The sequence below is a fragment of the Aulonocara stuartgranti genome (assembly GCF_965226115.1).
Source record: "Aulonocara stuartgranti genome assembly, chromosome: 15".
NCBI lineage: Eukaryota > Metazoa > Chordata > Actinopteri > Cichliformes > Cichlidae > Aulonocara > Aulonocara stuartgranti.
Genome location: NC_138951.1, coordinates 14,307,862 through 14,325,012, shown reverse-complemented (window position 1 = coordinate 14,325,012; position 17,151 = coordinate 14,307,862). Strand labels below are relative to the sequence as shown.

The window sequence follows — 17,151 nt, the reverse complement described above, 5'->3', positions numbered from 1 at the left end:
AATTTCAATATTTTGTTTGTTTTTTGTTCTTATTTATTCCCCCGTTTGTCCTACAGAAATGACAAATTAATCTTAATTGATCTTAATTTCCCGGGTTTTGCTTCTTTCAGCTGTTCATCACAGTGTTGAAAAATAACTTGCACAAAACATTTGGTACAACAAATAAGTAACAGCCACTGAGAGAAGAGAAGTAAGAAAGTCTGAGGAGGTCCGAATAACTTGAAATAAAAGAGAACCTTTTGCGAGGCAGATAAGCCATGGCATAGAGCTGGGCGATATAATATTTTTTTTTTTTCATATCACGATATGTTTTTTCATTTCAGGCGATAACGATATCTATCACGATATAAGCCAAATAACTATATTTGTAAGATTTAAATGTGCCGTTGCTCACAAGTAAAATGTGAAATAATCAGCAGCTTGTTTTGATTTAAATATTTATTTCCCATAATAAGTTCAACAGAGTAGATGTACTTAAGGAACATTAGACTTTTTCAGATAAATAAAGGCAAATATTGCAAACTACACAAAAGCAGCCGCTAAAGCGTTTAAGTTTCAAAATAGAACAAACGAAACAGACTACTAAATTGTCAATTCCACTTAGAAACAAAATATTAATTCTAAAAATAAATCTTAGTTTGTTTTACAGAAGAACAGACAAAACTGACTAACTTTTGTCAATATCAAATAAACTGAGAACTAAAAGGAAATTCTCAAGCTCTCCTTGTTGTATAGCTGAGCTTTTCAAACAGTTTTAACAGTTACTTTAGTCTGACAAAAGCCGAATGACGAATTAGCGCTTCCAGTCAGAGATTGAGCTGCACCGCTTTATTGTATTTCCAGACTTGCTTTCGGCACAATTTAAAGTGCGCGCTACTCTGTTTTTTTGTCAGACTTGAAATAGTCGAAATACCTTCACACTACGGAACTTCTATGGCTCTTCTGTTCGACAATCTCTCCGGCATTGGAACCATCATCTGTTTTCTCTTCGGTAACCTTCGGTCACGCTCGGTAAATTTTTCTCTAGTCGGCACACTCATTTCCTCCATTACCGCTCGCTGCTTCCCAAACAAATACACATGTGCGGCACGTAACAAGTTACGTGACGTGACGCTGCGGCTGTGATTGGTTCGGCTCTGCGCTACTTAATTTGGATTGGCTGTTTTTGTTAAGAGGACAAGAGAGATGAGGCCTATCGCAATAGTTTAACTTTTCTATCGAGGAAAAGTTATTTCGCAATACATATCGTTATCATATCGCCCAACTCTACCATGGCATAATAATGCATCTTGCAGTGTAACATCACTTTAAGATGTTACACTGCAGAAAGACAGGAGGTTTAGTGAAAACTAATGTAAATACAAACTTTGTTTCCATTAAAGCTCCAAAGGTTTGAAGAGTAGTACTTGCACAGCGTGTTTTTCATTAAAGTGCATGTGTCTTTTTGTTTGGTCTCACAGTAACAGAATGGGGTGATGATGTGCGGCCGATCTCCGAGGAAGAAGCCATGGTCATCGTCAACCACCAATCAACAGGAGATGTGTGCACACTCATGATGTGCCTGCAAGACAAGGGAACGGTAAGAAAGGACAGGGATGTGTTGCTTTCTTGTCACCTCCCCTTGGGGGAAAGTGTGCAACACTGTTAAGGATGCACTGTCAACATCTTTACACAAAAAGCAGTGCGGACGTTTGGACCTGCGGGCTCTTCCTGTGAGAACAAACATCACCCTGAAAAGCCTTTTGGCTAAAATTATGTTAATTTGGAAACATAATTCTTGTCTCAATTCATCCTTAAGCATTTCACATTAATGTGGCTGTTGACTTTGTGCATCATGCCAGTTTTGAACGTTTCACCTCTGTTGTAGTAACTGAGGAAAGCGAGGACACACAGTGGTGTGCAGTGGGACACCACTTTAATAAACAAATAAATAAAAAACATGTTCTATTTATTAATTTATTTATTCATTGAAATGATTGCTGTGAGTCTGATTCGAACACAAATACAGGAGTCGGCCACTTTGAACAGCCCTTTTGATTACTGCATTAGAGAACTCCAGCTGTGAAGTGATCAAAATGACATTATATGAACACATAAAACAGCTAAAGTTGGATTTTTAAAAAAATATTGTTAAAATGAATGCTGCAGGAAGCTCATACCATACACTCATGCTGCCTGCTTAAGGCTTTCTTTGTGACTTCGTGAAATAATAATAGTAAGTAAGTTACTCCACGCTCACCTTTACCTGACATGTTTTACCGTAGCAAGCCAAAGTTGGTTTAATAGATTTATATGAGGAAAAACAAATGCCAGTTACCGGTAGTTGCAACATTTCGATTCCGCCAGGTAACAGGATATCTTCCCTTTTTTTGTCCCCTCCCTCAATGTTTTCACTTCTTTGCTTATGTTGAGGCTGCTGGCTTGTGGCAAGGTGGATGGTTAGTTTTATTTTTAGGCACTTTTCCTCTGTTAGCATCTTTAAAATGTGTTTGTTAAGTTGGGTGAAAGTGATTATAACAATAAATCTAATCTGATAGTTCAGTCATTTTTGTTGTGAATCCCCCTGCGATTTAATTTTGGAACTTTGTGTTTTAACTCGCTGTGAGGAGCTTCCATGATAACATGATTTGGTATGTGGCTGTGAGGTGCGCAGTCAACAACTGCTGCCAGAATGGCATAAATTATGGCACCAAGATGTGAACTCTCCTAACCCTGCAACTATTTACTTGTTTGTGTGTTGCCAAACAGACCAGTGGACATGCTTGAGGCTAACCAGCTGGTCACCGATCAGAACAGAGGATGCTGAAAATGAGTGGATGTTGCTTGACTTGTAAATTAGTCATCAGGAACACCCCCAATTTTACCTGTCTAGTCCGCTGCTAATGTCACAATAAAAATTGTTTTTGACCGCTACAGGAAATTTTCCCTATGGATTCTTAGTGATGTTTAGTGAATTCCAGCGTTAAGTGTTTTCAAACTACTGTTGTACTGTGTTAATAGATTCATGCTTTGAGTTTTCATAGCACTAAGGGGAATGTGTTTATTATCTCCTTGAGAAAGAGCAATAGTGATGGGAGTGTGCAGATGCTGGCTCTCTTGCATTTTTCCACACCGATCACTGTAAACATACAGGGAAGTGTAATGTCAGTGCACATGCACACCTATTCCTCCAGGAGTAATAACTAACCTCAGTCAACATGTGTTTAGTTAAATGTATGTCATGCCTGCGTTCTTATAGGACTCCTGTTAATTGGCTAGCACTATAAAAATCAATGCAGAGGGCAGTGTTGTTGTTTTCCCTTTTTTATTTTTTTTTTTGCCGAGAGCTGGCATTGGATCGGGGCAGCCGAGCTACACTGCACAAACATGATGACATGATTCGCCTCAACAACCGCATCCCGGCCCACTTTATCCGCTTAGCACTGAAAGGACAGTAAGCCAAAGCCACATGGGTGCAGGTCACGAGGGCAGAAATACTCAGAGGGGCAGCATCAGTTTGTGCTGTTCACGTAAACTCTGCTTATTTAATTTCTTTTTTTGTTTTTTATTTAAATGATTATTGAATTTTTTCTTTCTTGCAGGTGGTACGAAAAATGATGTGGCTGATGGACCACGTGTTTAAATACACCAACTTTGGCCTAGTGTCCTTGATCCATGGGGACTTCTTCATTAGACAGGTAAGTAGCCCAAAATCTGGAGGTCTTACTTTTATCTTTACTTTTGACTTTAATATGTTTTTTTTCTTTTCTTTGGTTGTTGTCAGCATTAACACAGTCTGCTTCACATTCTTAGCCTATTTTTTTTTTTTTTTTTTTAATTGGCATATTAGCCTCAAAGCTTGCAGAAACACTTTTTTGCCAAAGGATAAAAGTCTGTTTTTCCACACTTGTCAACACCTTGTTTTCTTCCCCTGAAATTCTGAGAGTTCAAACCACAGAGCTTTGAAGTCGCAACCCATCTCATTAAACCCCAGTTACTAGAAGCCTGTTATTTCTGCGCTGTCCACAAGTGAAGCTGCTATCCATCTGCTTGTTCCAGCTGGACAGCAGATATGTTAGCAGGCTTTCCTGCAGCCATGGTGTCCCGAGAAGGGGAAAATGTCAGCAGAGAGTGGTGTGGGAGGCCTGCTGAGCCCCTCTGGGTCAGACTGGGCTCTTTTGTTGTGGGGGCAGCTGAAGCAGAGCTCTGACAGGACTACACACACATCCTACAGGGCTCTGACTGGCCAGGGAATTCTTGGAATATCATGCAAGTTTGAGAGGTTAATTTTAGGCAAGATTTGTGCTAAACTCATTAGTGTCAGTGATACACTTACACAAAACCAAGGGGACATCTATTAGATATCAACTACAACAGCACAGCACATCTATATTGTGGCAATTTCCAAGTTTTACCAAAAAATGGGACGTGAGCATCTTGATATCACGATGATTAAAACCACGAGAGAGGACGGGCTACACAAATGCAAAAGCTTAAGTACACACAGAGAGGCAAGCGACAGCAAAGAAGGGGCAAGACAACAAAATAATCGCAAATATAAAAAGAGGTGTACATCTAGTGAATGTAGATTAGTCATGAAACATAATGTAGTGATCTGCAATAGTATTATTTAGTTGCATTATTTCTGACTAAAAATAAGCTTTTAAAAAGGTTTTTCTAAAGACAAAGCAGATTTTTCATGATAGGCATTCAGTCATGAAATTGAAGCCATATATTCATATTCATCACCCAGACTATCGTACCCCTGTGTCCCAGAGTACACAGGATGTAATAAACATTTATCGGGTTACATAAACATTTGTTGCCTTGGATGTTAGAAATCAGCACGTTTAACTTCACTGAGTAAATAAAGCCGGTGAACCTAAACGGCACTAGCTTCCAACTGGACAAAATCTCGGAGGTCATGACTTAATATTAAACAGAAGCGCTGCTGAGGGGCTGTCTGTGTTGATCCACATTTGTTTTGTTGAATGAGAAGGCTCCCACGCTCCTCACGCTTATCATGCTGTTGTTGCACTTTCTGAGCTGAGCAGAAATGCCCTGACAAGAGGGAATTAAATTTTTTAGGTCATGGAAATGCATTGCCGTGGAATTTCACATCAGCCGTGCCGAGGGTGAAGCAACCCGAGCCTGCTAACAGCCAGCTGGACAGGCCGTAGTAGGAAGTCTGAGCGGGCTCAGTCATTTCTGCCGCCCTCGTCTCTCTCTGAAGTCCCCTCTGGCATTCCTGCGCGTGCATTCTTGACATCCTTCCTCAGAATCTTTCACACATCCACACAGTGCAGCAAGCAGCTGCCCCGGCCACCCTGAGCATCTGCTGTCCACCCAGGCTGCCAGACGTGTCTCAGACATTGTTATGCAAAACACAATCCACCATTCCTTAAAGTAGGGGTGAGCGATATAAACGATATACGATATAAACGATATAAATTTGGCCAACGATAGAGATTTTGACTATATCGCTCTATCGCGATAGCGCATGTTGACGATGTCATCAAGCTGCGCCTGTCTTGGTCGAAAGCATCACAGCGGCTAAAACCATTATCATCTGCAAATTATGGTGGGCGACAGTCACAGCAAAGAGATGAAGCACTTTTGAAATATGGGGAAAGCCAAAAACTGTGCTTCCTCCACTTCCGTAACATCGATTCATTAGTGTTGAATTCTCTTGCAGCTGTTCTTGTCCCGTGTTGTTGCAGTATATTAATAACTAACCTTGTATTGTGGATGCATAATCTCAGTTGTTCTCCTGACTGAAGTTTGGCCCGTGTATAGCATCCTGCTATGTGATTGCATTTGTCCCTGACCACCAGAACCCCCCACGTTAACTTTTATCGAGTGGAAAAAGAGTTGGCGTTCATCCTCCAGCTTCACTGTGCTAATGTTATGCTAACATAGCTGTGTCGCTAGCAATCACCTAGCACAACATTATATACCAGGTAGTCCAACTTCAGTAACCCTGCAAACGCCACTGCTGTTTAGTCTTCTGTCTTCATTTATATTGGAAGTGGTAGCAGAGCTGTACGTTTTAATTCGTTTCAAAAATCTCTCAGTCAGAACATGGTATGAAATGTTTAGGTGTAAACTAGCGAGCTAACTTTCTGTTAACTTCTAACTCCGTTAAATTTAATAAATTATGTTTTCATGGACGCCTGGATGTTAAACTTAATTGTTACACCCGATAAAGCAGCAACGCTGATGATTTAATTAAAGATGAAAGAATTTAGATCGTTTTTAACTCTTAGTGTTTGTTTGACTTTGGGACCTGAAGAGGACTGAGTTTTGGACACGGATTACTCCGCGAAGCAACTCACTACGGCAGCCATAATGCTCTGACAATCCATCAAACAGTGCAGCTTACCAAAGTTGTACTAAAACATTTTTTAACAGATTTCTGCACGCCCAAATCGGTTCGAGGTCAGTAAGCACAACCAGAATTCATACATAAGGCACACTCTTGATTTTTGAGAAAATTAAAGGATTTTAAGTGTGCCTTATAGTGTGGAAAATACGTTATATAGAAGAAAAGAATATATTGTGATATCTATCGCTACCACACATGCTTCAAATTATATCGCGATATGAATTTTAGGCCATATTGGACTATAAACTGTATGGTGGTAATAAGAACTTATCTAGTCTAGCGCAATGGCTCCTCAATTAACCCAGTTTTAACCCTTATGAAGATGGTGTCATTTAGAGCTGCACTATTGTTTGCTTTAGTTTATCTCAGTGGACCCGATAAACTGGCAAGTGAGTAAATACTTGACTAAAGCCTGTGGGAGGGTAGCTAAAACAAAGCTGAGACAGGTGGAGTACATTAGTTTCATTTATAAATTCAGCTGCTGAATATTGAGTCACATCAAACCCCAAATCTAAATGTAATATTATCCTGTAATAATTTAGTTTTATTTATTTAGCAGTAGTTCACAACACCAGCCATCTCAGGTTGCTTTGTAAGGTACACACCGTATTAGAGAGATAGGGAGAATGAGCCTATGACCCCTGTGAGCAACGCTCTTGGTGACAGGGAAACCAAAGAACGCCCTTTTAACAGGAAGAGTAGGGAGGGGGAGAGAAGCATAGAGAGATGAGAAATGTGTTGTAAATATGAATGTAGCCAACATGAGGTCACATATTGGATTTGAGCTCCATAAATTGAAGCCTCAACTTTAGCATTTTTGCCACCACAATGTTGGTTTCTTGGAGCTAGACGTGACCTTGAATAGGAAAGTAGTGTTAGTTTATCAGTAAATGCTATCATCTCTGTTAAAAAGCAGCTTCCATAAACTGTACAGGTGCAGTGCATACATGACCAAGATCCTAGAACTTTATTCATCAGAACTGAAGCACAAACATTTAGGCAGGCTGCAGTCCGTATCTCACAGCGAGCCATTTTATTAGTCAGTAAATTAAATCAAAATGCCAAAAGGCTTCAGCAGCTTGGGTGTGATTTGATCTGCTGTGCATGTGCATACAGTCTGTCCTGTCCTAAAGGCTAAAGAAAATCAAAAAGATTAAAATTAAAAGCTCCAGTAGAAGCCAACAGCACAAACTTGGTGGTCAAGTTCAGTAACTAGCAAACAACAATTCATGCTATCGAAGTTGGGACACTTGTGCCAAATGGTCGTATCCCTAATTCTGGCATTATTAAAATAAATAAATCCCCTATAGAGTTATGAAGGGGTAATTATCCATAGAAGCAAAAAATATTTTCTGTATCTTGAAGTTAATGTGTTTTTAATAGCCCATCAGCCTTTCTCTGAACATCTTCAAGTTTAACTTGAAGCAAAAATGCCAGATAGCACAGCAACTGACAGACGTATTTATTTACTGCTGCCAGAATGGCATAAATTATGGCACCAAGACATGAATTCTCCTAACCCTGCCTTACTGGGGAAATCCTCGCTTCTCCACAGAAACCCTGACTGTCAGTAGCAGCCCCTTTTTAACTCTAGGAATGGTTTACCTGACATTGGAACTTGGCCAACTGTAGTGTTATGGCACAACAATAATGTGACACATTGATACTACCAGAACCTTTCTGGTCCTACACTGTCAAGTCACAAAATGTACAATGAACAATTTCTTGTTCTTCACCTTTTAGCTGCAATATTTACCCATCCAGGTCGAAAATAGGTCCATATTTAGGCCATATAGGTCCAGGTCCATATTTTGAAAACTTTTATTTTGAGCACATTGTCCACTTGTCAATGGGTTAGAGCAGCGGTCCCCAACCTTTTTTGCGCCACGGACCGGTTTATGCCCGACAATATTTTCACGGACCGGCCTTTAAGGTGTCGCAGATATATACAACAAAATAAAACTAGTACCGGTACCGAAAAAATAAGATTTATTCATAAGGCACGTGAAAAGACCCAGGAGAACCAAGTTAACGATAAAATCGATAACAAAATAACCCTGAAAACCATACATTTCACACCTGAGCCTCAACTCTTGCGGCCTGGTACCAAACGACTCACGGACCGGTACTGGTCCGAGGCCCAGGGGTTGGGGACCCCAGGGTTAGAGGTTTGATCCCAAAGTGTTCTTGGGCAAGATTTAACCAAAGATTGGTTCCAGTAATAGACCGGCACCTTGCACGTGTGTTTCTCTTTAAATTGGAAAAACCTGAGTAAGTGCTTTGTGAGAAAGCTGCTGTATGCTTGCAGATCATTCCCTTTGCCCACTGCACCGTAACTCTAAAAGCAACATCGTGGACTATACTCTTCATTTTCATGTGGCTCTTGTAGCTGCTGTTAAACTACATCAACGGTATCAAGGTCATTTTTGAGCTTGTGATGTGTGGAGTCTCCTAATGCCTTTCTACCTCTGGAAATCAGCATTTGTAGCTGCCGCTAAGAATAAATCTTGAAATGACCTTCTTGGCCGAATACTCGGCTGTAGCTGTTGTGATGCAGCAGTTGTAGTAGGCACAGCTGCTTAAATAAACACATGTGCTCACAGAGAGCAGCTTGCAGTCCTAATGCATTTAAAATGAACTTTGACCAGGCCTAACATAAAAATCAATCCCGGTCCTCCTCATCCTGTTCCTGCTAATGCTCTTAATGTTGTCAAGGCCATCATGTTTGCATCCATTTCGGTGGTGCCGTTAATGCGGCTCGGGGAGTTACTGCACCTAACTTGTGATTTGTGTGTGTTTGAATTCATTTGCTTAGTCGGTTCTGCTCTGTCGAAAATGCTTTCTATCTTATCAAGTTAATGAACTTAGGGTGTAGCCCCAAATTTTTTGTATCCTTGGGGCAACTAGTGAAGAGAACTGCTTATTTTAAATGCGGTCAGCCCATTTTAAGTTGAATTTTTAGGTTGAAAAATAGACCTGAAACCTCTTTTGAAAATAAATGCTTATTTTCTGTGTTTCTTCAGGGTAAAGCTCACCGAGACAAGCAGCTGGTTTACCTGAAAGAGCACCTAGATAAATACTACCACAGCCGTGACAGGAAGTGGATAGTGCTGTTTCCTGAGGGCGGCTTTCTTCGCAAGAGGCGGGAAACGAGCCAGTTGTTCGGCAAGAAGCACTCGCTCCCCCATCTGACCCACGTCACGTTGCCTCGTCTCGGGGCCAGCCACGTCATACTGAAAACTCTGGGAGCCCAGCAGGAGAACGGCAGTGTGGGCGGCGACACCAGCATGCTGAACACGACAGGTAACTAAAACACACACATGGGAAAAGCCTTTGATTTAAAGTGAGACAAACTGATATAGAAACTGTTAGTTTAGACTTGGTGCCAAGGCTGAAGGTGTTCTTTGAAAGTGCAGGATTTTATCTCAGGAAGTTTTCTGGGGTTTAAAAAGCAGAGTCTGGATAAAGTTGTTTCTCCCTTTTTTTTTTTTTTCCTTTTTTCTTGGTTTCTGTGAACTCTCTCCCGTTTACTGTAGTTATTTGATTTTTTTTTTTTTTGGTAGAAAAGCTGGGATAAATCATGCCTCAAATATGAAATCTTAGATCATTACCTCTGCACGTCTCTGTCCTTTAAACTGTAGACGACTGGTGGTAAAGACCACCAGTAGGGCTGGACGATATGACCCAAAATTCATATCTCGATATTTTTTACCTAGACGGCGATATAAGATATAGATTTTTTTTATTTATTTATTTATTTTTTTAAAGCCATAAAGTAAGAACAAAAAGAGAGTTCTTAGTCAAAGCTGTGTCCCAGATGTCACACAGGCACTTTTATTAACATAGAGCAGATGTACATAAAATTTACTCAAAAATAAATTATGAGCATTTATTAAATAATAATGCTCCATAAATAAAAGAAAACAATGTTGTTTTTGTGCATAACAAAAAGCTCACAATTGTGCAGTCAAAATGTAAACTAAAAGACAATGAGCATAATAACAAAGACAGATTTCACAGCTGCTCTGTTCCCAACTTCTACTGTGTGACTGACAGCATTGAGTTTGAAATCCTCTTCGTAACCACGTCTCTTAACAGGTGCCATTTATGGTCCTTATACACAGTAGGGTAATATTACGTTGAAGCACAGTACGTATCACTCCGTGAGGCTCCTCGGTAGCCGTAATGCTCTGACAATCCATCAAGCGGTGCAGCTCCGTAGCTTACCAAAGTCGTACTAAAACATTTTTTGACAGATTGCTGAGCGCCGTGTTCCACATAAAATCGGTTCGCGGCCATCAAGCACAACCAGAATTCATACATAAGGCGCGCTGTCAACTTTTGAGAAAATGAAAGGATTTTAGTCCGTGGAGCACCTCTGGGCTGTATGGCGTTAGCGTGGTTAGCTCGTTAGCGTGGTTAGCTAGCTAACACGTTGACGCCGTCCAGCCCCACGCACGGGTTGATGCGCAGTAACTCGTTAACGGAGATTTGCCGTGTCCATCTTGTCGCTTCCTGCAGGTGAAGCGATGGGGGAGGAGGGGGAGTTGTGTTCAGTGAAGGAGAGGCGAGGCCGAGTAACGTTGCGTCAAGACAAAAGTGGACGAAAGAGAGGCAAACTTGCGGCTATATAGTTATAATGTAACATAGACTATATCGATATAAAAGATATTATCACATCTTATATCTCGTATAAAAATATATCGATATTTTTTAAAAACTCGATATATCGCCCAGCTCTAACCACCAGTGAAGGAAAGGACTGACACGCACAGAGGTGCCAGAAATTGCATCAGTATCCCTGAAAACCCCAGCCGTGATTTGCAGGGGAGTAATTTTTCTGTCTAGAGACCAGCCCTAAATACAGCCAATGAAGAGGATGATAATGCAGCAATTAACAAGCTTTGAGGGTGAAAATTTATTTATTTATTTTTAACTTTGTTAAAATTTGTAACATTTTATTTGTCAAGCGTAACTTTATTCTGTTTTCGTAGTGGCTCCTATGGGTCACAATAAGCTAATGTTGATTGTTTTACATACTGCTGGGTAAGCTGACCTGGAGTATTATAGCACGTATGGTCATTTCATCTCAAATCAAGCAATTTGTGGAACATCTATCCCAAAAATCGGATGCAATATTTGAAAGTGGATCAAAAGACAGTTTAACAAAACACAATAACAGTAAAAAAAAAAAAATGTTAAAGGATTCGTATATGAAGCTACAATTTCACAGCATTGTTCAGACTTTGCATCATAAAATTTTTATGCATATCAGAGACGGTTTAGCAGAAGGCTTGGTTAAATTATATAAAGAGTTGAACTTTCACCTGACATGTGAAAGTTCCTAAATTGATACCAGCAGGAGAGACAAATTGCTGGGAGCTTTGTGTCTGTCATTCATTCATTTATTTATTTATTTATTTAAACGTTTTAAAAATGTGACAAATATGCTGATCCACCTGCTGTTGGGACCACAATTACAGCCACAGTAGTTTATTATTACTTTGATGTGAATACTATAAATGTGTATTTCTAATTGGTAACTAAATCTGTAAAATAAATGTAGCAGAGTAAGTGCTGTGCAGTTTTTAACCTATGCTAGCTGTGGGTATCATGACGTGAACATGGGATGGCTGCTGTGGGCTGCTGCAGATTTAAGGGTCACAGCAAACTAAACAAGTAGTTTGTGTGCATATACAGTTTGTGTTTTTGCTTTGTGGATGGGAGCAGCTGAAAAAAATCACTTTTCTTCATATTTAAGCTTTTTGAACCTTCGAAATTGGATAAGCAGGGAAGTTAGATGGGTTTAATATTTAACTCTTGTTGTCTTTTACTTGCAAATTTTTGAACTACATTTAACAAGCATCGTATATTGTAGAAAAACATGATCTGGGTCCATTGTTTCTGTATGGACACACTGCAACTCCACCATAAACTACGCCTCTGGTCATCTTTACTGTTGTAATGTTATTAACTTTTATGTTGAGAAATAATTTTTAGTTGAGAAGGGAGTGAAACCGTCATGCTGTTGAATCCTGTTCCCCCCCTAGTGGCTCCTTCCTGCTGTGGCTTCCATGATAAGTTTAATCCGGTTACTTTTAGTGGCCTTTAAGTTTTCCTTTAATGTGTCACTCACCTACCTTTTTGTACCTATGGATATATGCAGATCACAGTGTGACTGTGTGACATTTTTGGAGTGCAGGAAATGAATTTGTCTATCTTTTCTAGAAGAAATATCTTTCATATTACAGTTAAGATATTAGTTTGATCATTACAGATACCACCACTACAGTGTCCACCCATTGTACAAATCTAGGAGGTTCCAGTTTTTCCAGATGTGCAGGTAACTTCTTACTGCCATCAAAGTACTTCTAAAAGAAAGAAGCCATATTTGGTTTGCTGGGACAAAGCACTGCAATGTCTGACCTGTCAGTTTTTCTATACAGCAATTTTGCTTAAAAAAAACAACCCAGAAATGAATCGATACTGAATGTATCAATTAGGCTCCTCCCACCAGCTTCCAGTGGAGGCTGTGCTATTGCTCAAGTATAACCAAGAAACAGTGGATCATCATTACAATAACAGGGAGGGAAACATGCCTGCAACTACATGCAGAAATTGTTGTAAAACTCTAGTGTGGACTTGCATCAATGCAACTACACGATTTGCTCACATTTCCTGTTCAGTTGTTGATGGGCTCTTTGGGGTGAGGGGTGTGACAGGTGTCATCTTTACTACTGCTGACTTCTCCCATAGATTTCCTTTTTTGATTTGTTGAGGGTCTTGTCTCTCTCCTGTAATGTTTTTACTACCAATTCCACCTCAATCAGTCCAAGACGCAACCTCATACTGCCCTCAGGGATCAATCCTCTAACATGTACCCATAATAAACTCTTATAATTAAATACATATTCTCCCAACGTTTCCTTAACACATGACCAAGAAATATGAGGATAAATTAAATAATTGATTTATTTATGTATGTATGTATGTATGTATTTATTATTATTATATTTATAATTCATGAAATCTAGTCTTACCAATCCTTTCTCAATTTGGGCCCTATTTCAGGAGGACCCACTTAAATCTGCTCTGTGGACTAATATTGGAATACATGTTCTGTTTTTTACTCAGCAAATTTATCCAGATAACTCAGTAAATCTGCTGCTTGGAGCAGTCCTCAGCAAAAAGAAGGCATTAAAACAGCGATAAATGTAAAGCTTCAACGAGTCCCCCCCAATGCCTGTGTACGCTGCACACTCAGTGTCGACCCAGCGGACTCTTCTTGGCTTTCGTTCAGAATCCATTTACGGGGGTTTGGTGTTAATAGCAAATTGGAGGGACTTTGAGCCAGCATTATTGAGAATGTGGCCCAGACTTTAGCCTTCCTCAAGTTTGCTAGCGCAGCTCTGTGTCCTACAGCCTCAGCACTAACAGCAAGATGCTGTCTGATTACTCCTCTGCAGGACAGACACTCAGACTGAAGATGAGGTGTCTCTTGATTGGCCACTGTAAAATTTTAATGAGTACAGCAGCTTTATTTACATACTGACGGTGCTAAATGTGCATTTTTTTTTTATGCACCGGTCTGATTAAGTTCAAAATATTTACTGCGTTAACAAACGTAGGTGTGTGCAGAGGTTTTTGTGTTTATAATCTCCATCAAGGCAAACTATTACGAACGTTTTTTAAGCATTTTAGGCACGTCAGTCTTATTCATGTGTAATCGTGCATTATAATTTGACCTTGCTGTACATCCAGTTCATATCCTCGTTCATGTTATGTCCTTTCCTCCGTTCCAGCAGCTCAGGAGGAGGGGAAGCTGGTTGTTGCAGCAGGGCTTGTCCTTCCACTTAAATCTAGCTAATGGCATTAAAACATAGGGCAAGAAAATACACATGCCCAAAGGAGCGTTGTGTCCCTCACTACCCTGTGCTCTTCATTTGTGTATGTGTGTGTGGCTGTCTGATGAAAGACACAGTTCTGTCTCCCTCTGACCCTCACTGATGCTCTGCAGAGGTACCCAGAGCTCGCTGACTCACTCAGAAACAACCGGGCCACTTGGAGAAAATGGGATTTGATGCAGCCATGCAATGTCACCCGGGCTGAAAATGCCACTCGGTGCAAACACAAAGATTAGCACAGCTCTGTGGAAAGGGCTGTCCCTTGGACCAGTAAGGTGTGTGTCATAAAACTGTATTTACAGTTGCCAGGAAACAAAGTTCGCCATTGTGAGTCATTTAGGGTGGGTCATTAGGGAGCTCCTAATCACCCAAAAGTCAACATGTTCGATAACACCAAAAGTGGTTAAATCCACTTTTCAGTCAGTAGGATAGACAGACAGTTGTAGGCTTAAAGTGCAGCAATTTGGCCTGAGGAGTGGCCTCAAAGAGAGACAGTGTTTCCTTCCTCAAATTGTTTACCAAAGGATGGGGCCTATCTGTTGTCATTTTAAATTACCGTGGCCGGTGCTGTTACACTATTGTGTGCCACAGCATATAGGGTGCCAACAATACTTTGGCTCAGGGCCCCATTCTTTGACCAGCCATTCACGGGAGACTGATAGAGAAGGGATCCAGTTACCCACACAGGGATAACTGACGTTAGCTATTTCCATTAATACCAAGGATGCCTGTCAAGTCACTAATATCGGTATGAATCAGTCGGCTTGCTCCTCAGCTGCTTCTTTCTGTCTTCTGTCTGGTGTTGAAACTATAGAAACAGAGGTGCGTACTCTTAAAGGTCAAGCTTTCTACGCACTCGTCTCTTATCTAGATTCATAGAAGTGTAGACAACCTTTGTAATCAGTTATATTGTCCCAGCTGCCCAGAAGAAATCCAGTAACCCCCACTGATGGGCCCGCATATATATCCTCCACAGTTTACAGGTTCCCTGCAGGTCACTGATGTCTGCAGATTAGGGGTTGATAAATTAAATTAATTACCAACATGAATAGGTGACACCTTCACATTTAAAAAAAGGTTACTTAACAAACACAACAGAATGTTTCTCGACTCCGTGTGGATGACATGTATATAATTAGACAGTTGTTTCAATAAATATTTGAAAGCAGTACCCAAGCCTTGCTTCATCACATCTCACTTTACATTAATAGTGACTTTACACCATAATGCGGTGCATCATCTTCGTCCTTTTCTCACCCCACATGCCACTGCCTGTTCACAGCCTTGTTACTTCCCGGATCGACTACTGCAACTCTCTTCTTTTTGGTCTTACTCAAAAATCCATCCACAAGCTCCAACGCGTCCAGAACTCTGCTGCTCGTATTATCACCAGGACCCCTTCTATCCATCACATCACGCCTGTCCTGCAGCAGCTTCATTGGCTCCTGGTCAAATATCACATCAATTTCAAAATACTGTTGTTCACATTTAAGACTATTCATCATCTCTCCCCTCCATACCTCTATCCCATCTTGGTGTCTGAGATCTTCTTCTCTTTCTCTCTCTGTCCCCTCTCCCCATCTTGCCACCATGGGGAGCATTTGTTTTATGTCTTATGCTTTTATGATTGTGTAAACGGCTTTCTTTTATGTTGCTTTCATTATTCTGCTGTGTACAGTTTCCTTGAGTGCTTTGAAAGGCGCTTTAAAAGAAAATTTTTTATTATTAATAATAATAATAATAATAATAATAATAATAATAATAATAATAATAATAATAATAATAATAATAATAAAGTTCACCAGAATGCAGACAATTAAAAGCTCAACATTCAAAATGCCAAAAACTCAAACATCAACTTTGACACAGGTTACTTCTTCAGCTCTGCAGTGTTTATAATGGTCTTTACTCTGCCAAGCCTCAGTGGCAGTAGAAATACCATTGTAAAATTGCATTTATTATTATTATTTTTTATTATTTTTTTTAAAAAGACCTTTATTTCATTTTACAGTTTACATGGTACACATCATTTGAATGACTGTTACTGAAACTGAAGCATATCTGGATGCCTTTTATCTGGGTAACCCATTCAATCCTGTTAGTGTTTTACCACTTTGTGCTGATCATTCATACTTCTCACACCCGAACAACAGGAGCAGTTAAACTTTTGGACACTGTGATGTTTTTGTTTTGTTTTTTCATCATGTCAGATTTTTGCTGGTATTTTATTAAATCCATTTTTTTTCCCTTTTAGCAGTGAAATGCTTCCCGAGCCTTTGCCTGCAACACAAGCCCAAACTAATGCACCCCTATATTTAACAGTTGAGGAGGGCTATTCTCTTCATAAAATTCTTCTTTTCTGAATATTTGTTTTCTCATAGTCACTGCAAAAAATAGATATTTTTCCACTTCAGTCTTGTTTCGAGGTGGGAATGCCTCTTCTGTGACGCTGATTTGTGCCGATGGCGTAGCGTTGTAAAATGGTACAATCTTTCTGGTAGTATTCTGCAGTCAAACAGGAGTACACCCTAGAAGAAACACTGGCTTGATTGTCTCTGGGGGCAGCTAAACTTTTGCTGTGTGATAATTAAACTTTTTGCAGTTCACAAGGAAAATTAAACATAGATGTTTAAATTTTAAATGCCTACCTTTTGGCAATTTAGTTTGTAGAATTTGCCAACATATCTAGAGTAACGGGTCAACATAACCTGTTCCTGTCAACATAACCTTATTGATTTGTACTGACCTGACAGGTCACCTAAACAAGAGCAACACGTGAAGTGTAACTGTCTGTACTCCACTTGATAACGTCTCTGCTGCACTTTTTAACTCCCTTTCCCTGCTTTTCTCTGCATTTTGTTCCCATCATTTATAACTAGTTTG

The 17,151-nt window shown here is 40.0% G+C and overlaps 1 protein-coding gene across 2 annotated transcripts in view; it reads left to right on the top strand.

The window, feature by feature from the left end:
- Positions 1–17,151, top strand: part of lpgat1 (lysophosphatidylglycerol acyltransferase 1) — a 65,435-nt gene that overhangs the window by 25,046 nt on the left and 23,238 nt on the right. For both annotated transcript variants that reach the window (XM_082506629.1, XM_082506628.1), the window contains exons 3-5: positions 1,461–1,579; positions 3,582–3,677; positions 9,388–9,667. In XM_082506629.1, the coding sequence (XP_082362755.1) occupies positions 1,461–1,579; positions 3,582–3,677; positions 9,388–9,667 (495 nt within the window). The remainder of the gene's footprint in view (positions 1–1,460; positions 1,580–3,581; positions 3,678–9,387; positions 9,668–17,151) is intronic.